At 54.1% G+C, this 21,651-nt stretch overlaps 1 protein-coding gene across 7 annotated transcripts in view; it reads right to left on the bottom strand.

The window, feature by feature from the left end:
- Positions 1-21,651, bottom strand: part of FKBP5 (FKBP prolyl isomerase 5) — a 32,765-nt gene continuing 11,114 nt past the window's right edge. For 5 of the 7 annotated variants that reach the window (XM_074564075.1, XM_074564076.1, XM_074564077.1 and 2 more), the window contains 11 exons: positions 20,744-20,846; positions 15,614-15,742; positions 14,373-14,517; positions 14,031-14,173; positions 12,965-13,079; positions 6,971-7,127; positions 6,213-6,303; positions 4,749-4,832; positions 4,005-4,190; positions 2,876-3,115; positions 1-422 (listed from right to left, as the gene is read on the bottom strand). In XM_074564075.1, coding sequence (XP_074420176.1) covers positions 315-422; positions 2,876-3,115; positions 4,005-4,190; positions 4,749-4,832; positions 6,213-6,303; positions 6,971-7,127; positions 12,965-13,079; positions 14,031-14,173; positions 14,373-14,517; positions 15,614-15,718 — 1,374 coding nt within the window. In that variant the 5' untranslated portion in view covers positions 15,719-15,742; positions 20,744-20,846 and the 3' untranslated portion in view covers positions 1-314. Of the gene's footprint in view, positions 423-2,875; positions 3,116-4,004; positions 4,262-4,748; positions 4,833-6,212; positions 6,304-6,970; positions 7,128-12,964; positions 13,080-14,030; positions 14,174-14,372; positions 14,518-15,613; positions 15,743-17,834; positions 17,936-20,743; positions 20,847-21,651 lie in introns of all 7 variants that reach the window. The other 2 variants (XM_074564078.1, XR_012584340.1) reach the window with 2 other exon arrangements.

The following is a 21,651-nucleotide window of genomic DNA, read 5'->3' as shown; positions in this document are numbered from 1 at the left end:
CAAGAGTTTCAATTTTTCTTTATTTTTTTTTTTCCCCCTCTCTTTGTGTCTTTCTCTCCGTTTAAAAGCTATTTGTTCCACGTGCGGTGGTCCCACGGCGTCCCGCTGCTCCCGCTCCGCCCCGGAGCACACCCAGGGCGGTGGGATGGGGTTCGGGTTTTTTTTTTTCCCCTTTGCAAGGCGCTTTTTGCTTCCACGATCACACAGACTGTAACAAGCTTTACAAGAAAAACACTGGCGAGTCCCGAGGTCTGGCAGCAACCTTTTTCTGTGCGGGCCGAGGGCAGGAGGCTCTCCCTTCCCCTCCTCCTCCATCATACGTGTCCTTCAGCCTCTTCCTCTTCAGCGCCGGGAGGTTTGGGTCCCTTTTCGCAAGCTTCTTTCTCCACTGCTTTTTCGACCCCGGTTTTGCTAGCTGCTTCCTGGAAAACAGCAAATAAAGCACACGGAGTTGGAAAGGGAGCGTAGCGAGTGTAATTATCAGGGAATGGAGCGATAGGATGAGGGGGGATGGACACGGAGCTGTTGGAGCGGGGCCGGAGGAGGCCCCGGAGCTGCTGGGAGGGCTGGAGCCCCTCTGCTGTGGGGACAGGCTGAGAGAGCTGGGGGGGTTCAGCCTGGAGAAGAGAAGGCTCCGGGGAGACCTTCCAGCCCCTGCCAGTCCCTAAAGGGGCTCCAGGAAAGCTGGGGAGGGACTCGGGATCAGGGAGGGGAGCCATGGGACGAGGGGAGACAGTTTTACACTGAAAGGGGAGATTTAGATGAGACCTGAGGAAGAAATTCTTTGCTGTGAGGGTGGTGAGCCCCTGGCCCAGGTTGCCCAGAGAAGCTGTGGCTGCCCCATCCCTGGAGGGGTTCAAGGCCAGGTTGGACGGGGCTTGGAGCAACCTGGGCTGGTGGGAGGTGTCCCTGCCCAGGGCAGGGGGTGCCACTGGCTGGGCTTTAAGGTCCCTTCCAGCCCAAACCTCTATTCTATGACAGAGAAGGAAGCAGCAGGCAGGTGACCGCGATGCTGGGGATGGGTACCAGCCTGGCAGGGCAGGCAAAATTCCCCCCCTTTACCCCCCCTGCCTATCAACCACTGCAGCTCACGCCAAAGGCTCCTGTGTTCTTGGCTCAGCAGCTGGTGGAGGTTGAACCTTACCATTTTTGGGGAAGGTACAGGATCCCCTGGGAATGGCGTGACCCACCTCAACGGGAGCCGGGCACTGAGGGATCCCTGGAGGGATGGGCACAGGGACACAGAGGGGACAGGGACAAGGAGGATGGATGGGCCGAGGCCAATGGTGTGAGGTTCACCAAGGGCAAGTGCCGGGTCCTGCACTTGGGTCACACCAACCCCATGAACACTACAGGCTGGGGAAGAGTGGCTGGGAAGATGCTCAGTGGAAAAGGACCTGGGGGTGTTGGTCAACAGCCGGCTGAGTATGAGCCAGCAGCGTGCCCAGGTGGCCAAGGCAGCCACCAGCACCCTGGCCTGTGCCAGGAACAGTGTGGCCAGCAGGACTGGGGCAGCGATTGTCCCCCTGTACTGGGCACTGCTGAGGGCCCACCTCAAGTGCTGTGTTTTGGGCCCCTCACTACAAGAAAGACCTTGAGGGGCTGGAACGTGTCCAGAGAAGGGCAAGGGAGCTGGTGAGGGGTCTGGAGCCCGAGGAGAAGGGGCTGGAGAACTTCTGAGGAGTGGCTGAGGGAGCTGGGGGTGTTCAGGCCGGAGAAAAGGAGGCTGAGGAGAGACCTCATCGCTCTCTGCAACTCCCTGAATGGAGGGTGTAGCCAGGGGGGGTCGGTCTCTTCTCCCAAAGAAAAGGCAACAGGATGAGAGGAAACGGCCTCAAGTTGCGCCAGGGGAGGTTTAGGATGGATATTAGGAAAAATTTCTTCACCAAAAGGGTTATAAAACTTTGGAACAGGCTGCCCAGGGCAGTGGTGGTGTCGCCATCCCTGGAGGTATCTAAAAGCCTGGCAGACGGTGCTGAGGGACGTGGGTCAGTGGTGGTTTGGGCAGCTGATGGTTGGACTCAATGATCTGAAAGGTCCCTTCCAACTCAGACAATTCCATAATTCCCTAAGGTAGCAGCATCCCAGCAGAGATATGGGACCGAGCCACGGGTGCAGCCCGTACACCTGGCTGTGGGTGCAGGAGAAGATAGCTACGGCAGAGCCTTTTGCCTGCTCCAGCAGTGACTGTCCCTATCACAGCCACCTGCACGAGCCAACGTCGCCAGCACCTCCGCTCCCTGCCCCGAGCCGGTGACCTTGGCACGCTGTCCCCAGGGTCCCCACCGCTCGCTTCTCCCACAGCCTCAACCTCCAGGCACGGGTTCAGAAGAGATTACGCTAAAAATGACCGTCAACAGACCACTTGCAAAGCTGTGTCCTCTCTCGTTACAGTACACCGGGTTTTGTTCGGAGGAATTTTGGCCGAGAGCCTGGGACGAGACGGCGATCTCTCCGTACGAGCAGAGGAGCAGGTATTGCCTTACCAGCTTCAGGAAATCCATACTATCATGTCTCAAAATACCCTTGGCCTTGCCAGAGATGGGATGACATTTCGTTTCACTGGTGACCAGGAGGTCATCAACAGTCACTAGCTGGGAACAGCAGAATTAAGTACGAACGCCAACCACTTTATCAGCCCTCGTGAGCTCGCGTTGCAAAATACTTTTATTGATGGCTGAGCATTTGACGGCAGCCTCTGCGTAAGACAGACCAAGAAATAAACCACTTCTTCCCACTGCAGCAGGCTCTGTCCCTCCATCCTCAGCCTCATCTATAATTTAATTGGTTTTAACCCATCTCTTCTCGCCACAAACCTGCCGCGCATCCTTCAGCGCGACCCGCTAGATGGCCAAAAAGGGGTTGTAACACGCACCTTTGCATCCCTCTCCGCAAACTTTGTGAACATGTTGGCGTAGATCCGCCGGTCCCGCTCATTGTGCTCCTTCGTTTTCTTCTGGCAGACGGAGATCTGGGATTTCGCCGCTTTGTTCTGTGGATTCACTTCCAGCACTCTTTGAAAGTCACATTTTGCCAGCTCGAACTCGTTCATCAATAGCCTGGCTTCACCCCGCCGGTACAAGCCCTTCTCGTTGTCCTGGTCCAGTCCTAGAGCCTGGAAAAACACAGATCCCCGTGGATCTTGGGGCTCCCCAAAAAGATTCCCCTACGGTCAAAGCCTCATTAAATCTGCCGAAATTAGGACAAGGTGGCTTCAAGTCTCCAGAGCACTCGCGTCTTGCTCCACAAAAATTGACTCATCTCCATCAGCGGTTGTCAACGTCATTAATACAGTTTGGTTATTTCTCCTTGCTCAAAACCCCCCTGAGAGTGGCCAAGTCGGTGGGAGACAAACCCACGGACAAGAAATGGGGTGTAAACACTAAATCTGGGCCCGAAGGAGCACGGGGAGCTCGGAGGCAAAGGAGCTGATGGATTAAACGTGCTTTTGTCTCCCTGCTGTAGCAATGACGTTATTTTCCTGTAGCAAAAGCCACGCATGCATCTCAGAGACGATTACCTTTTAAATTAAGGCACCTAGCTTTACTATCTTTCCCATATGCAAGATTTTATAACAGAATTAATAGTCTCCTGACAAAGACAAGGTTGCCGGCTCTTTCAGGGACTGCCAAAGCCCCATCCCAGCCCTCAACGGACGTGGAGACACCGCCTCCGCCGTGCCCAATCCAGCCTGGGCAGACCCAAACAGCATCCTAAGGCTGTTGGTCCACGCAGCATCCGTCCACCTGGATCTGGCTTTGGAAGAAAAGCTCTTGTAAGCACATACCCAGGTGGATTTTAAACTCCCCAAAGCACTTCTGCTCCCGCAGTCTCCGAGCACGCAGCATCCGCAGAGACTCCAAGGTGCAGAATGGATGCCACCACCCCACTGCCGCTTGGAAATGGCTTCTTATACGAAAAGAAATTAAAAACAAACCCCAAACTCCCAGTGAAAACATGCAAGAGGAGAAGATGCTCCAACCCCCGGGCTCGTGCACCTCTACCTTATCGCAGCACTCGACGGCTTTGGCGTACTCTCGCAGCTTCAGGTAGCACATGGCCAGGTTGAGGAAGGCAGCCAGGAGGAAGGAGTCGGAGGCTTTGGACTCTTTCTCCGACAAGCCGTACTCCATTTCCAGCCAGGACACGATCTTCCCATACTGAATCACTGCCTGCAGGTATTTGCCTTCCTGGGATGGAGCAAAGAAGAAGAGGCTAGAGGAACCCGCGCCGACAATGCCCGGTCTGCTCCCGAAACATCCTGCAAACAGGTTACGAGTTTAATGTGGTCTGTTAAATAAATAAATGACCAAAAGGGGGATGACAAATACCTACAAACACACCGGGGGCTTGGCTGGAGCTGGTGTGCAGCTCCCGTGAAAAGCCAAGGCAGAGCTCGCGTTCCTCCTCCGGGCAGAACAGAGGAGGACAGGGACGCCCCAGCCCGGGATGAGGAACCCCAAAGCTCCTCAGCATCAGCCCTGGCCACAATCATCCACCCCTGGGAAGAGCCCGATCTGCCGTCCCGCTCCGCAGGGAGCACCCATGAGCCCGGCAATGCTGGGAGAGAAGGTATCTCAGGGAGTGAGAAAAAGGCAGAGGAAGGGCAGGACTCGCCTTCCCCAGCGCTGTCTGGGGGACACACGGCGTCTCCGACACTGACGACTGCCAAGCCACGTCCCCGACAGTCACCCCGGAGTTATTTCCACCTCCCTCGCTCTGCCTCCGCTATCCCCAGGTTTACAAACCTTGAAGTACATCGTGCCTTTCTCCTTGACGATGGCAGCCTGCTCCAGCTTCTCTTTGGTGTCCATCTCCCACGACTCCTTGGCCTGCAAAGAAATGCTCGGAGCAATCCCAGCGGAGCACGGCAGCCCACCGCACCGGCAGGACCACAGGGCTTCCTAGGGTGGCTCCTTAACGAGGGTGGATCATAGAATCATGGAGTGGTTAGAGTTGGAAGGGAACTTAAAAGATCATTCCATTCCACCCCACTGCCCTGGGCAGGGACACCTCCCACCAGCCCAGGTTGCTCCAAGCCCCGTCCAACCTGGCCTTGAACCCCTCCAGGGATGGGGCAGCCACAGCTTCTCTGGGGATGCCGCCCAGGCTGCGGGGGGTTTCTGGGCTGCCAGCGCACGTTGCCGGGGCGTGTGGAGCTTCTCCTCCACCAACACCCCCAAGTCCTTCTCCTCAGGGCTGCTCTCCAGCCATTCTCCACCCAGCCTGGATTTGTGCTTGGGATTGCCCCGACCCACGTGCAGGACCTTGCGCTTGGCCTGGTTGAACCTCAGGAGGTTCTCAGAGACCCACCTCTGCAGCCTGGATCCAGCAGTTTTTTTTAATTTGAGGGGCTGGGCAAGGGCAAACACCCAGAGCACACTCGGGGCACAGACCCAGGGCACAGGGAAAGCCCTTTACAACAGAGAAACCTCCCCCCCCCGGGTTTGGGACTTCACCCTGAGCAAGGTGCCTTGTCCACCCAGGAGGATGGAAAAACCCAACGGAAAAGGAACCCCAAAGAGGGGAGAGGAGGCAGGGAGAGCCATCCCCCAGCAGAGAGGGGATGTGGTGGGGCTCGGTCCCGCTCTGACCAGGGTGACGGGGTGGGGAGGGGACCCAGCTGGGGATGTGGCACAGCAGTATCTGCCCCATCCCACGGGCATCTCCTGCATCCCGACTCCAGCATCACCGTGGGCACGGCCAGCTCGGCGTGCCCACTGAGCTCCTCAGGGCCAGCTGGCCGGACACCAACTTTTATCTGTGCAGCCCAGAGGAAAAAAAAAAGGGGAAAAAAGGGGAAAAAAAGGGGGAAAAAGGGGGGAAAATAAAAAGGAAAAAATAAAAATAAAAAATAAAAATAAAATAAAAATAAAAAAGAAAGGGAAAAAAATTAAAGGGAAAAAAGGGGGGAAAAAATAAAAGGGGAAAAAGGGGGGGAAAAAAGAAAAGGAAAAAATAAATAAAAGGGAAAAAAAAGAAAGTACAAAAGGAACAAGGCTAAGAACAAATAAGAGAACCGGCCTTGGACCCAGGCCAGAAAAATAAAACAAACCAAGAGAAAAGAACACATTAAGAACACAGAGATCCTTGGTGACGTCCCCACGTCAGCAGGGGCCGGGCTGCAGCCGCGCCAGGGACAAAGGGTGGACGCTGCGAAGGGACTGATGTCCCCGTAACCCGGGGAGGGACCAGCACGCTCCTGCCCTCACCTTTTCAAAGCTTTTCAGCGTAACTTCGTACACCAGCTCCGCGTTCGCCTGGATGCCGTATTTCGGCTTCCCCGCCTCCCCAAAGCCGTACCTGAAAGGGCAGCAAGAGGCTGTCAGAGGAGGAAGCGGGGGAGGGGGGGGGTGCTAGAGGGGCAAAATCTTCATTTCGGCAGCGTTTGGCCCAAAACACAGACGACTTGTTAATTTTGGTTTCACACCCAGCTCCCTGCCCGCAGCTTTCTAACGTTTTGGGGCCGGGGTAATGTTAATCCCCATAAGCAAAGATATCTGACGTGCGTTATATAATGTTAATGTTATATATAAGGTTATATATACTATATATAATTTTATTTATAATGTTAATTAATACAATGCATCATATATTGGGAATCACCCTTTCCGGCTGCATCAAATCCATCTTTTTATACAGGTTTCTCTCCAGTCTAAGGACCCAGCCCCGGGAGACGCTTTCCCTTTCAGCCCCAGGACTCGGATAAAGCCCTTTTTCCTGATTTTTAAAGCAACCTGAGATTCCTGCCGGGTTGGAACTAGATGATCTTTAAGGTCCCTTCCAACCCGAGCAATTCTATGATTCTGCATGTGCCACCGGTCACTCTTGCCATCCCTGCCGGCATTGCTATCCCAAGGCTCTCCTGGAGAGTCCCATTTTTGGGATCATCATCTTCCACCAGTGCTAAAACAACTTCGGATGCTGGAAGCTTAAAACTCAAGGGTATGGCCGGGGGGATGCTCCTTACCGTGGCCCGAGGTAGAGGATGCAGTGTTCCCCCCTCTGCATCTTCTCCAGGGCTTTGTCGATGCCGATGGGGATGTCGTGGTCCTCCCCTTCGCCCACCACGAACTTCACATCTTTGCAGTCGAACCTGGTGCCGCCGCAGAATCCCTCCAGGTGAACTGCAGGGGGGGGAGAGGGAATGGGGCGGGATCGCACCCGGAGCCACCCAACAGCCCAATCAAGGCAAGGTGGGCTCCGAACAAAGCATCTCGTGAAGCACCTTATCGAGCACATCTCCCAAAATCCAGCAAAGCCTCCAGCGCTAGATGGGGGAAGACACGGGGCTGGGGGCAGCCAAGGAGCCCCTGGTGAGCAGGGAGGGCTGGGGAGGGCTCGGAAGCGTTGCTGGAAAGCAAGACAGGCATATCTCGTCTAAGCGAGGACCAGACAACAGATAAACATCGTGACTAATATGTTCCCCTCGCACTCAACGGCACGAGTCAAGCCTTACTGGAACTGGATATTGCTGCTGGCACGCCGCCACGCCGAGTTTATCACGGCGATTACAAACCTCCTATACAGCGCTATACCGCCCTGCCTCCCGCCTCCAAAACAAGGCCATGTTCTCCTGCCTCTAAGGACTCCAAGTACAAGATAAACATTTGGGTATTATTTATTTAACTTTTTTTTTTTTTTTTTTTTTTAATCTTCAACCAATAAACTGCGCTGTTCCAGCCCCAGACGCTGGCAGAAGCGCAGCCGGAGCGGACACCGGGTACCTGGCACATTCACCACCTGGTACTCCTGGCTGGGTTTCCACAGCCAGATTATTCTTTATTTATTTGAACTTGAAGATGTTCCCAGGGCTTTGGGGACAGTTTTATGTTCTTCGCACTCTGCTCGCAGGGTACAAGGCACAACGCATGCGGGTAGGTATAAAGTAAAAGCCATTTCATAAGGAACTCCTACGCACCGTTAAAATAAAAAGCAGAAACAAACAAAAAAAGCTAATTTTAAGAGGAAAAATTGACGGTAGGCACCGCAACTGTGCAGCCTGGAAGGCCGTGAGCTTTACCTTCGCTCACTGCACAGCAGAGAGAGGAGACATCGCTGGTGATGAAGGGGGGAGAAGAGGGATGCTTGAAAGGAAAACAACCCTTGGGGCTGGGGGCTGCTCTCAGAGCCCCCCCAGCACCACACGGAGCCGTGGGATGTGATTTAAGCTCCGGCAGGGCATTGACCATCTTGTCCCAGGTGGTGGGAAGCGAGTGCAAGGCACAGCCAAGGGGGTCCAGGCTCCTGGGCTGAAGGAAACCTGCCCATCTCTGCCCCGTGGACACTTCCCTGCCCCGGGACACACGGAAAGTCGCCGGGATGAGACGCAGGGATTGAGGGAGTTCCCGGTTCCCCCGTTCCCACGGCAGGTCCAGCCCTCGGGGGTTAGACCCCACTGTCACACAGCCCGAGGGGGCTCCTCTCCGCAGCGCGGGGACAGGGCTCTGAGCTCTGCCTTGTCCCCCCCCTCCTGCCACCGGTGCCACGCTGGGACTCACGGGTGATAGAGCGGGGAGGGGGGTGCTCACGTGCACCCCGGGACACATCTGCATCCATCTCTGGCGTGCAACGACCACGAAACCCAGGCTGGTGTGTGCCCACCCAGCTCGGGACGAGGACAAAAGGCAAATCCAGCTCCCCCAGGGCTGTCCTCTGCTTTTGCACTACCCAAAACCAAGCCGGCTATTTTTGAGTGCACCCTCAGCCAGTTTGCCGGTGACACCAAGCTGTCTGGAGCGGTCGACACGCTGGAGGGAAGGGATGCCATCCAGAGGGACCTGGGCAGGCTGAGGCAGTGGGCGCTTGCAAACCTCCTGAGGTTCAACCAGGCCAAGCGCAGGGTCCTGCACGTGGGTCGGGGCAATCCCAAGCACAAACCCAGGCTGCGGGATGAAGGGATGGAGAGCAGCCCTGAGGAGAAGGACTTGGGGGTGTTGGTGGAGGAGAAGCTCCACACGCCACGGCAACGTGCGCTGGCAGCCCAGAAACCCCCCCACAGCCTGGGCTGCATCCCCAGCAGCGTGGGCAGCAGGGCGAGGGGGGGGATTCTGCCCCTCTGCTCCGCTCTGGGAGACCCCCCTGCAGCGCTGGGGCACCAACAGCAGAAGGACACGGAGCTGTTGGAGCGGGGCCAGAGGAGGCCCCAGAGATGCTGGGAGGGCTGGAGCCCCTCTGCTGTGGGGACAGGCTGAGAGAGCTGGGGGGGTTCAGCCTGGAGAAGAGAAGGCTCCGGGGAGACCTTCCAGCCCCTTCCAGTCCCTAAAGGGGCTCCAGGAAAGCTGGGGAGGGACTCGGGATCAGGGAATGTAATGATAGGACACGAGGTAATGATTTGAAACTGAAAGAGGGGAGATTGAGATGAGATCTGAGGAAGAAATTCTTTGCTGTGAGGGCGGTGAGCCCCTGGCCCAGGTTGCCCAGAGAAGCTGTGGCTGCCCCATCCCTGGAGGGGTTCAAGGCCAGGTTGGACGGGGCTTGGAGCAACCTGGGCTGGTGGGAGGTGTCCCTGCCCAGGGCAGGGGGTGGCACTGGCTGGGCTTTAAGGTCCCTTCCAACCCAAACCATTCTGCGATATTCTTAAGCACAGGAACGCGGAAAATTCAGCCTAAAATACAGGTAACCCAGCAACCCCCCAGCACCACGCCATCCCCCTGCGCCTTCCCAGTGAGTGTGGATCCGGAATCCCTGACCCCAAAAGCAGCTCTCCCAGGTCCCTCATCCCCAGTGGGATGCTGGGGGAAGATCCCACTTTAAAAAACAGAAAAGAAGATCCCACTTTAAAACAGGACGCACAGGAAGATGCTGCGCTCCATCCCTTCGAGGACAGCTTCGCTCTATTTTAATCGCCCATAAAATATAGCCAGCAAAGGAGGGGAGGGGTAGAAAATCTCTGCTTGGGTTTCCAGGAGCAGGTCAGCTGGCTGCAGTCGCTCTTGGATTACAGGGGTGGGGGGGGGGAAAAAAAGAAAAAAAAAAAAAGGCACCGAAGGAACATCACTCCGGTTGCAGCCCTGACTTATTGTTCTCTCGGTGCCTGCAGCGATTTTGTTTTTGAAGAGCTGAGAACAGAGTGTACCGAGTGCGGCTGGCACACGAACTTGATGTGCTGACAGCAATTTGTACTCAGATTAAAAACGGAGGAGGAGGAGGAGGAGGAGGGAGCTGGGGCGGGCGGCGGGTGGAGTGGGGGAGAAAGGTTGTAACAAAAGCTGGAATGCCAGATTTCGACTGCAGCCCGTGTTTTAGGGACCGGACCTGCGAATTAAGGGTCTGTAAAACTTTAAGCTTATTAGAAAATGCGTTCAAAATTCCAGCCTTGGAGATGCTCGCTCCTGGAAGCATGGTTTCTTCCAGCCTAATTCCAGCGCCGATGCACCTCCCAAACACAGGGCTGAGAGAAACCCTCGCTGCTCCCCTGGGTCACGGCCCTGCTGCCGGGGTGGGCTGCCATGCTGTCCCCAAGGCTGTTGTGTTGTCCCCAAGGGTGTTGTGCCATCCCCAAGGCCACCAAGCTGTCCCCAAGGCTGTTGTGCCATCCCCAAGGCCACCAAGCCGTCCCCAAGGTTGCTCCATCCCCAGCACAGTGCCCGCCCTAAAAGCACTGTTTTGTTTTTTGGTTTGTTTTTTTTTGTTTGTTTGTTTTTTTTTTTAAAAAAAAAAAAAGCCTATTTGCACCCAAAATCCTGGCTGTGAGGCTGCCAGGGTGCCTGGTGCCTGCTCTTCCCCATCCCCTCTCACGGGGATGTATTTAAGGGTCTCCGGCCCCAGGATGCGTAGGGATGCATAGGTCCAAAGGCATTCCATGCGGCAGGAGCGGCTGGCAGGCCGGGGGGGCTGCCAGGGGGATCGGCACAGCCCCCCCTCCTCCCCACCTCAGCCCCCTCCCGAGTCATTAAAGCACCCAAAAACCCTCGAGCTGCAAAAGGAACAAACACAGAGCTGTCCCCGTCCCCTGCATCGGGCACGGCGCTGGCTGTAACGCCCTCAGACCTCGTCAAAATAAAGCGGAACGCTGGATCTGTGCTGATTTCAGTTATATTTAGTCTTTTACGTTTAATCTTTAGGGTAGCGGAGCCGGCTTGAAGCTCGGCTCGCAGCTGGTCCCCAGCTACGATGCTCACCGCAGGAGAGGCAGACAGTCAAGTCTGAGTCAAAAACTCATTTTTCCTTTAAAAATAATAATAATAAAAAAAAAAAAAAGGCCTCGTTAGAAGAACCAGCCGTTCGAGGCGGCGAGCTTTATGAGCTGTCACAGCTCAGATCCAATTTCTCCTCCGCTAAAGGGAGCGTAACCTTTGCGTACAGGAGCTCTGTAAGGGAGAGAGGAAAGTAAATGCCTCCCGTGCGGAGCGAGCTCCGTGTCTTTGGCCGAAGGGTTCTTGGGAAGGGGAAAAAAAAAAAATAAAATATGAAATGAGCCTGGCTTCCCCCATCCAGCCCCATGAAATGTCTGCTCCAGAAACGTGACAAGCCCGATGGGACCCGAGCTCCTCATCCTCCGGCATCGGCTGAGACCAGCCCGGCCTCAGCAAACCCTCCGCATTAATTGCTGTGCCCCCCCCCCCCCGCCAACCCCCATCAGCAGCAGCCCTCTGGCTGCAGGGGAAGGAAAAGAAGTTCTGCAGCAAATGTGATAAAACCCACTAAAACGAGAATCAATGTTGGAACAAGGAGGCTCAAGAAGCTGCCGACTGCCTGCGCTGGTGCCCAAAACGCTTGGCAAGGGATGCCATCGAGGGAGGACGTCCCGGCTGCCCACGCTTTCGAGGCAGGGCAAGGCCAGGCTGGGGTTTGGCAGCCAGTTTGGACGCTGCCATGGATGCCAAAGGGTCAGAGGAGACGGCAGAGCCCTGAAACCCCGCTGGGGGTTTGCTCCCTCCATCCTCCTCCTGTGGCGATGTGCTCTCCCCCCTTCCCCCCCTGGCTCCTGCTCAAGCCATAACCATCAGTGGGAGGTGTGACGAGTTGCACCCGGACTTTGGGGGACGGCTGGCAACACAGTCAAAACACTGGAGCGGGGACCTGGATATTTTGTTCCCATGCGGATATGACTATAAGTCAATTATCTTACTCTCTAAATAGCCCAGGAGCCCTTGGAGCTCTCCTGCCCGGCAGCGGCTGCGCGCCAGCATCTCCCCGTGAGCGGGGACACTCGCTTAGGGTTCTGCTCCTCGAGGCCGAGAAATCCCCCGCCGCGACAGATTCTCGGTGAGCGACTGACAGCACGCTCAACGTCGAAATCTTCGCTGAGTGAGACAAAGGATTGATTGCGCATATATAATCCTTTAGACATAAACCGTTGACCAAGTCTGGGACTAGGACTGGATCCAGCTGCAACCCGACTCCTCTCTGAGAAGGAGTTTAAAAGCCGGGGGGTCCTTTCTGAGCCTCCTGACTCAACGGAGGGGTCTCCCTGAGAGCTTGTCTGACCCCGGCCTCGACACAGTAAATAATCAAGTGTACCCTGGCATCGAATCTCGTAAAACACTGTCGCATTCACTGCTAACTTTGTTAAATCACTGGTTTACGTTAATAAATATTTCACTACTTCTCTCTTAGGAGTGAAGTTAATCACTCCGCCCGCAACGTCCTCCCCACCGAGCAGCACCGGGGCTCGCAGGGATGCATTTGCCAACGCGACAAACTAAACAGAGCGCAGGTTGTATTCGACTGGTGGCTCCATCGTTGGCTGGAGGTTTCCCAGTCCACCCTCCTGGCCAGCACCTCTGGCAGAGCCACCGCCGGGGCAGGGGGGGAGGTGTCTGTGCCAAGGAGCAGCATATCCCCGCTGCTCTCCCAGCCCCTCTCCATCCCTTCCCACCTCCCGATGGATGTACCTGCATCCCACCGCGATGCACAGCCACCTACAACCTACACAGTGCCTCCTTGCGAGGGGGGAGTCCAGGGCAGGGTCACCCCTCCAGTCCCCATCCCCCCACGCCACGGAGGGACCCACACTCACTTTCCACCGTAGCACCTTCGTTAGGGTTGGAGTAACCTTCTCCCTTCCTCTTGATCCTCCGGATTATCCCTCCATCCTCAAACAAGTCTTCGCCTTTGAAGTCAAGCAGCTCGACCTGACCAAAAATAATAAAAAAAAATTAAAAATAATAAAGAAAAGGTGGGCAGAGCTGAGGGAGGGGGGAAGGAGGGGAGAAAAACAACAGCGAAGCCACAGAGCAGCAGTTCATCCTCCGGCTGGAGAGCCAAGCCAGCTAATTCTCCATTCAGCTGACGAGCAAAAGTTGCCCAAAAAAGCCAGCTCCAAGCCACAGCATAATACACCCGATTTATTAGAAACTGGGACACATCCAGTACCTGAAGCGTAACACAAAGTAACAGTAAAAAAAAAAAAAACAAAAAAAACCCAAAAAAACACACACACACAAAAAAAAAAAAACAAACCCAAACAAGTTTATGAAGCCTGTAAGGGTACAACACAGCCGGTGCTGGATGATGCTGTGAAAGCCGCCCGGGACCAGCGAGGGCAGGAGCTTCCCCTTTATTCTGACCGGCTCCGACCCACAGCTCCGTCCCCGCTGGACTTGGAAGGACTAAGCCTTAATTTAGGACAAACCCATCCCTCTCCTCCTGCCCCACCGCCTTGTCCCGACGAGCCCTGCCCGGCCAGTGCACCCCGCCAAAACCTTGGCTTTCCTACCAGCCCCGCCGGCACTAATCAGATTTTAGCACCTGGAGGCATTTCCCAGCCGCCTTCTCCTTCCCGTGTACATTTTTAAACTGGGAATCTGCCCGCTTCCCGCCCCCCTTCTCCGCCCCTGGCACCGGGACTCTCCCCAGCCGGAGTTTTCAGTCCCAGCCTCCCAGCTCAGACACACATTTCTGAGAAAACCCTGGCAGCGGTTTCTGGAGCAGAGGGACACGTTTCAGGAATCCAAGCTTTTTTTTTTTTTTTTTGTTGGTTGGGTTTGCTTTAGTTATTTACTTATTTATTTATTTATTTCTGAGCTGGCTGGCAAGGCAGAAAGGGAGCGAACGAGCTCATCCACCGCGCCAGCACGACTTGCCTCGAAGAAGAGGGTGGCGTTGGAGGGGATTTTGGGGGCACTGCCAGCAGAGCCGTACGCGTACTCGGGTTTGCAGAGCAAGTAGCAGATCTCCCCCTTCTTCATGGTAGCCACCCCGATGTCCCATGCCTTGATGACCTGACCTAGGAGAGAGGCGGACGTCAGGCAGGAAGGGAGCAAGCGGCAGGAAAAACCCCAACCTGGGTGCTGAGAGGATGGCCCCCCAAAAAAAAAAACAAAACCCCTAGGGTTGACACCCTCCGTCTGTCCTACAGCAGGGTCCCAGGAGCATCACAGACCCCCGGGAGCACCCCCACGACCAGAGCCCGTGGCCCAGCTCACCCTTGCCCAGGCTGAAGACGAAGGGCTCGTTCCGATCACGGCTGGAGTCGAATTTTTTACCGTTGGCCAATTTGCCTTTGTAGTGGACGTAAACCTTGTCCCCGATCATGGGGGTCTCATCTTCGCTGCCGGGTCGTTTAATGATCTGAGAGAGAGAGAAACCAGCTGTGAGAAGGGAGGCCATGGGACAGCTAAGGATGCATATGGAGATAGATATAGAGATATACAGAGTATAGATACATAGAATATATATTCCTTATGTCTATATAAATATAGAGATATATGGAACTAGATGATCTTTAAGGTCCCTTCCAACCCGAACCATTCTACGATTCTATGATATATAGAGATACACACACATATGTATTTTTATACATGCATATGTATACACACAAATACATAAAAATATATCTATATGCACATATATATAAATATATACATGCATGCATATGTGCCCCAGAACTGCTCTAAACCAAAGGATGGCTCGAGGGGGAGTTATTCGATTTATCCCTCCATCAGCCCCTAAAAATAAACCCCCAACGGGAGGCAGGGCGATGGAGCGGGACAGGGCTGGGAGCAGGGACCTTTGCGGAGGTGTCAGGATAAACACCACCGTTGGAAACCTGAAGCGAAGGCAATTACTCTCGCTTTCCGTCCCTACACATTTTACTCGCAGGGGTGTGTCATCTCACTACTCGCCTCTTGTCAACACTTCTTTTTTTTTGTTGTTGTTTTTTTGAATGCTCCAGCCTGGAACAAGCAGTTCTCGAGCTGAGGATGGAGCAGGGGAGGATGCTATTCTTAGAGGAAAGGTCCTATTCAACTGGAGAAGAGCAAGGGCTGGGGAGCAGAACTCTCCAGAAACGGCCCTGAATATGAAAAAGGGGTTGCGGAAGCAGACGGGATGACCTCAGTAATGTGCTCTTTCTAATGTCTGTGAGTCACACACAAAAATGCTTTGTGGATTTACAGCTAATAATCTGATTAGGAAACACAATAGCAGCGAAATCCACTGAGCAGCCTGAATCCGTCACTCTGAAATGCCGCTCCATCCTTCTTTATTCCAAGCGATGCTCACCTCCTTTGCCTTTCAAATACAACAGCAGCAACAAAAAAAATCACTCCTACAGCCCTGGAAGTACTACCTGACCCCAAAGGCTGGGCATGCAGCCCCCCGACGTGACCATGCACCCCATGGTGCAGAAGGCAAGGCAGGACCCTCCTGGCAGCCCCCCACTCACCTTCAGGACCCCTCGGTCTCGAGCCGGCGTGATGTCCTCCCCGCGCTCGGCCAGAGCTGCCGCCTGCACCTCCCCTTCGCTCTTGGTGGCCTCATCAGTGGTCATGGTCTCCGTGCATAAGACCCAGACCTGGGGAGACACAGCACGCACCCCGTCAGTGCCCCAGGAGTCAGGCAGGGGGGAAGAGGAAAGGGTTAAGAGGAAAATAAGTGGCTCCCTGCTGGGGGCAGGAAGTTTCGAGAACATCTCACACGGAAAATCCCTTCCCAAGGGCCACCCCGGCGCTGCCGAACCACAGGGCGCAGGAAACCCCGATGTGTGACACCGGCCATCCCCACGGACCGGGGACAGCCCCACGGCTTCGTCCGGCCACAGTGATGGGGATGCTCCCGGAGGTCCCCGGCCTTCATCTCCAGCCTCTCTAGGTCACTGCTGCACCCCTGGCATTGCCGCGGGAGGCGGCCCCAGCAAGAGATTTACCCAAAAAAGCACCAGGAGGTAACGCAGGCGCCAGGCGACCGACTCCTGACACCAGGCAGGACGTGGAAGCCCATCTCAGGGTGCAGCACCCAAACCTCTCGCATCTTCTGCCGTGATGCTCTGCCCAGCACCCACTTTGACGCGGGACCAGCGTGAAAGTGCCCTCCCGGGTTCCGCTGGGATGGAGTTCACTGTTTTACCAGCAGCGGGTGTGGTGCTGTGTTTTGGATTTGAAATGAGATTTCGGGATAACACACTGTTGGGTTTGGTTGTTGCTGAGCTCTCAAGGCCTTTCCTGCTCCTCATACCACCCCACCAGCGAGCAGGCTCGGCGCGGGGACAAGGAGTTGGGAAGGGACACAGCCGGGACAGCTGACCCCAACTGCCCAGAGGGATGTCCCATGCCACAGAACGTCATGCTCAGTGTATGAAGCTGGGAGAAGAAGGAGGAAAGGGGGAATTCTGGAGATATGGCATTTGTCCTCCCGAGTGATGGGGCCCTGAACGCCCGCCTGCCGACGGCGAGCAGGGAACAAATTCCTTGCTTTGCTTGCGTGCGCAGCTTTTGCTCTACCTCTTAAACCATCTTAACCTCAACCCACGCGTTTTTCCTCATTTTTACGCTTCTGATTCTCTCCCCCATCCCAAAAGGGGTGGGTGAGCGAGCGAGCGGCTGCATGGTTCCAGCTGCAGTTAAACCTACGTCGGCAGCATTGAGGGCAGCGGCGAAGCCAGGAGAGATGAAAGCACTCGTGGGCGAGAAGCAAAGGGCTGATGGCCACTGACCTTCACCCATCCCTTCTGCCTCACGTCGAGGTGGGCACCCACGGGGCACAGGTGCTAGAAATACGCTAGAAATACTCAAAAGGCAAATGCGTGCGTTATTTTATACAGTTTAAGATTATTTCCCGCAAGGAATTAGTTATTTGTCGGAGATTCTATTATTCGGAAAGCAGCAGCTCGACCCCAGGCAAACCTCACTTTCTCCTGCCCACCGAGAACACCCCAAAACGCGAGAGCGGGCTCCAAGCCTCGGGCAAGCAAAGCACCACCCCGCACGGAGAGACCTGAACACGCAGCAAACACCTTCTCCAAAAACTAAAGCAACCCCAACATCAAGAGAATCCCAACCATTTGGGTGGCTAAAGAAAAAATTCACAGTAAAACTCAAAAGAAATCGGGGTTTTTTTTGGGCAAACTGGTGGAGCACCACGCTCCCAACGTCACCGAGGTGCCAAAAAAGCCCCGTTTTTGGTCAAACGCAGACTTTTTCCAATGGTGCCTGGTGAAAAGAGAACTGCCTACGGTTTAAAGAACATATTTCCTGATGATTTCCTTCAGACCGTAAGGCTATTTTGGTAGCCGCACTGCTGCGCGACACGTAATCAAGGAAACATGTGAGGGAGAATTAGAAAGCGATGGGGTTTTTAAGACATAAACCAGATCTATTAAAGTCACTCTAATTGCGAAACTTTTCCCACAGCCTCTGGTGTGGAAGCTGATGTTAACCAGCAGGAGAAATCACTCATTCGGGGGATTCAAAAAGAGCAAAGAAAGGATGTTTTCAGCTCCGAGGGCAGATAAGTCGTGCTGCAAGAATTGGGCTCCTCACACCCGGGTGGAAGGGGAAGAGCTGAAGCCCAGCCCGTCCCGTCCCGTCCGCCCCCCCCCGGCACAGGAAACCACCGAGACACAAAGAACCCTGCCATGGAAGAAGCAAAGAGAAAAATAAGGGAACTACTTGCTGCAATGCTCAATTAGCAGAGTCCTCAGGGTATTATTGCAGGAGATTTTGCGTCTGCTCCCATTCTCCTGCTCCACTGAGGTTTCCGATGGGAACACCTTAAAAAAAAAAAAAAAACCCAAACACTAAAAAAAGCAACTTTGGTGGTGAGACTTGTCATCTCGGGGGTATTTAGACAGGGGAAAACCTGCCGATGGTTACTTTGGGTGCTGAGATGGTCTCCAAGCCACCATGACCCACACTGCCCTGCCACCACCATGGCCATCCTCCTGGAGATGAGCAAGGTGACGGTGCCCATCATGGCACAGGCGTGCCACCAGCATCATGCCTTGGCTCAGGGCTTCCCAGCATAGATCCCGTGCATCACCAGGGACACGGCATCCAAAATCCATTTATTAAGGACCAGGAGAAGCCCCAATAACAGGGAAACCGCTTGCAAAAGAAGTGCCTCCTCCTGAGGCAGAACCTCCTGAGGTCCACCAAGCAGCCACCGCTGGGGACAGATAGGGAGGTGCTGGCTCCAGCTCGCCGGTTGCTAAATCCCACCAAGAGACATCTAAAAATATATCATACGCATCCTTCTCATTATTTTTTCTACGTAAGCAATTAGTGGAGTCATCCAGGGAAGCTGGCCAAGGCGAGCGGGAGGGGAAGATGCTCTGCGTCAGCAGCAGTGGGAGGGATGGAGCCCACAAGACGGGCTATTAAGATGTGGTCCACGTTATGAAAGAGCTTGAGACTCCTCCGGCCAGCGAAAACGGCTCCAACTAGGTTAGAGAATAACATCGCGGTGCTCCCGCTTATCTTCCCTTCGGAGTGGCCGCAGGAGGCTGGCTGGGGTTCAAAATCCCAATTCATTCGAAACAAACAGTTGGGGGGGGGGGAATTATTAATAATAATATCCGAGATGCCCAGAGATTTAAATACCAGGGAGATGGGGGCTGTCACCGAGGGCTTGCTGGAGGTGTCAGAGCCTGAATCTCCTCGTTGCGGGACCACGGGGGCTCCGGATACGGGGAGGGGGTTTAATTAATTACGCCATGCAAAAGCCCCTGGGAGTTTCTGACACCCCGCTCTCCCGTTGCTGTTATCCATGAGCTTAACACTGTCAGCCTGGAAACAAAGCCGGGCTAAACCGTCCTCCTCCCGCGCTGCTTCACTTCCCTGGGCTGTAAATACGGACAGGGGAGGAGGAGGAGGTGGGTGGGGAAGGGTTAAACCCACCCTGGGATAAGGAGGGGGTCCTCCTCCATCCCCATCGAAGGGCATCAATGAAAGGCCACCCAGAGTGAAGGGATTTCCATCCATGGAGAACGGAAGCGATGGGAAGGTGATTAAAGAACTCCAGAACACACCCTAGGAATGGGCGACGGGGTGGGTTTTGCATGTTTTGGGGCACTTTTGCGCAGTTTGGGGCACTTTTCACAGCCTGATTCTTCGCATCCTGAAGAAAAGTCCCTCGCAGGACCCTGTAACACGCACACCCACACACACACCCCCTGCCAAAATGCCTCTGCTCCAGCTGGGAGCCCAATGCCGGGGTCTAGTCCGTGACACCATTGTGGCCACAGGGACCCGGAGCTGCCACCCCCACCACGTTATCCCTTGGAAAGGGTTTGGGGTTTCCCCTCGGTTGCTTTTAATCAGTTCTATGGGATGGTCTGAAAACTCCGCGTAGCCGTTCAATCTGTAATTTAAGAGCTATAACAAACAAGCTTTAAAATCCAGAGGTTTCGACATCTGGACACAATCTCTCCTCCAAGCGCAAGTATTTCAGCGTTAATTAATACGAAATATATTAAAGGGCTTCTAGCCGAGCAAACAAGGTGATTTGCCAGTTGGGGGGACTCCTAGATGTGCACAAGGTGCTTCACTCGGACCGGCACATCCCGACCCACGGCGCTCGCCTGCTCTCAGCTCCAAAATAAATGAATATAAACTCCTTGAATTGCTCAAAAAGCACCGAGTGCTGCACCTTTCCCCTCTTGCAAGTTCCCAAATCTGCCCAAATGCTTGAAATCTGCCCAAATGCTGCCCTGCACGCTGCTGCAAATACCATTTCCCTCCTCTAGATCGTCGCTGTGATTGATGCCCACGAGCAATTAAAGCCGCCGGCAGCGGGCACCGGTAGAGCACACCCCGTACGGGCAGCGCTACGGCTTTATCCCCCGTTTTAGCGCTCCCACAGAATCATTAATTCAGCTGCTGCTTCAGAAAAAATACATTCGGCGCTTTTTTTTGTCTATTTTTTTTAAAAGCAGGTCCAATAAAAGGCTTTTTTTAATTATTTTTCCAAGCTGGGCAGTGGCTGGTGTCTTCCCCACCTTCATTATCCAGTCTTTTTCAGGCTGTCTGCAAGCGATGCCAGACACGCGCCTATGGAAAACCAGCAACAGCAGCAACTCGAAGCCCTTTTCCCCTTTGCACAAGCCTTTTCTAACGACGATCTTTGCCACCAAAAAAAAAAACCTCTTCTCCGGGAGGATGGAGAACACCACCAGCACAGGCTGCACAGAAATCCACCGCCATGAAAACAAGCTATTTTTTTTGTTTGTTTGGGGGTTTTTTTGGGTTGTTTTTTTTTTTTTTTTTTACGATCCCCTCTCCGCACAGCTGTTGTTATCTTCCAGCCCGGAGAAAATAGGAGAAAAAATTCCGAGCGGAGAATGGGATGCAGATGTCCGACCCCGGGCTGAGGACAGACAGGTATCGCACATGCTAGGGTTTCACCAAGCACACCACGTTTCCTAGAAATCGGCATACCAGGAATTTGCCAGCTCCAAATGGAAACTTCACATCGCAGATCCCTCCCGGAGGCTCGCGGGAAGGGAAAGGGAGGAGGAGGAGGAGGAGGGGCGGGGGGGGAGGCAAGAGAAAGGCTGGGGAAGGGTTTGGAGGGGTCTCACCTCGTCACCATGTGATGGCTGGAGAAGGTTTGAAGGTCCGGGGAGGGGGGGTGGTCCGTGGAGGTGCCCACCCACAGACACAGTGGGGATTTTACTCGAATAGCTAGTAAGAAGAAAGAAAAAAAATATTAAAAATAAAACAATACATAAAATAATACATAAGAAATATATAAAATAAAAGCCCACAGCTGCTTTATTCTACAACAGAATTTAAGAAGCAGGGAGAACTGAGTGGTTTCCCTTCCTCCCCTAAACTCCCTCCCCTAAAACGGTGGTTTTAAGCCCCAGGCCACGCTCCACCGTGGTCAGAAAGGGGTGATAAGACCACGGACAACCCCCCCCCCCCCTCCAACACCCCGTGGCAGCTCCTCTGCTCCCCGCAGCCACGGGAAGATGCTTTGACTCGCTCTTTCCATAAAACAGCATTTAGCATCTTACCGTCAGCTTAAAAAAAAAAAAAAAAAAAAAGAAAAAAAAGAAAAAAAAAAAGGCTATCTTCTGTCCAACTTTTTTATTGACTGTTGCTGAAAGTCAGGACGAAAATTAACAGGATGGAAAAATAAGAGCTGACTGCTCTGGGGTTTTGTTTTTTGGATTTTTTAAGACCCACTTAGCACAGAGCGCTTTCGCTTCCAGGGCACCACAGCAGCCCTAAAAGCGTCGGATTGCAACACGGGAGCGAGTTTCTTTAAAATGCAAAGGTCAAGCTAAAAAAAAAAACAACGGATCTAAATGCACGATGGGGAGAGAGGAAGAGAGGGGGAGATGGGGGCCCAAAATCCAGGCCAGCTCCACCCCAAACCCTGATGAGCATCATCCTAAATCCCATCCAGCATCACCCCAAACCCTGATGAGCATCATCCTAAATCCCATCCAGCATCACCCCAAATCCCATCCAGCATCACCCC

Source organism: Larus michahellis, chromosome 21, assembly GCF_964199755.1.
Source record: "Larus michahellis chromosome 21, bLarMic1.1, whole genome shotgun sequence".
NCBI classification, from domain to species: Eukaryota; Metazoa; Chordata; class Aves; order Charadriiformes; family Laridae; genus Larus; species Larus michahellis.
The sequence above is the reverse complement of the archived record's forward strand: the minus strand, read 5'-3'. Positions and strand labels throughout refer to the sequence as shown.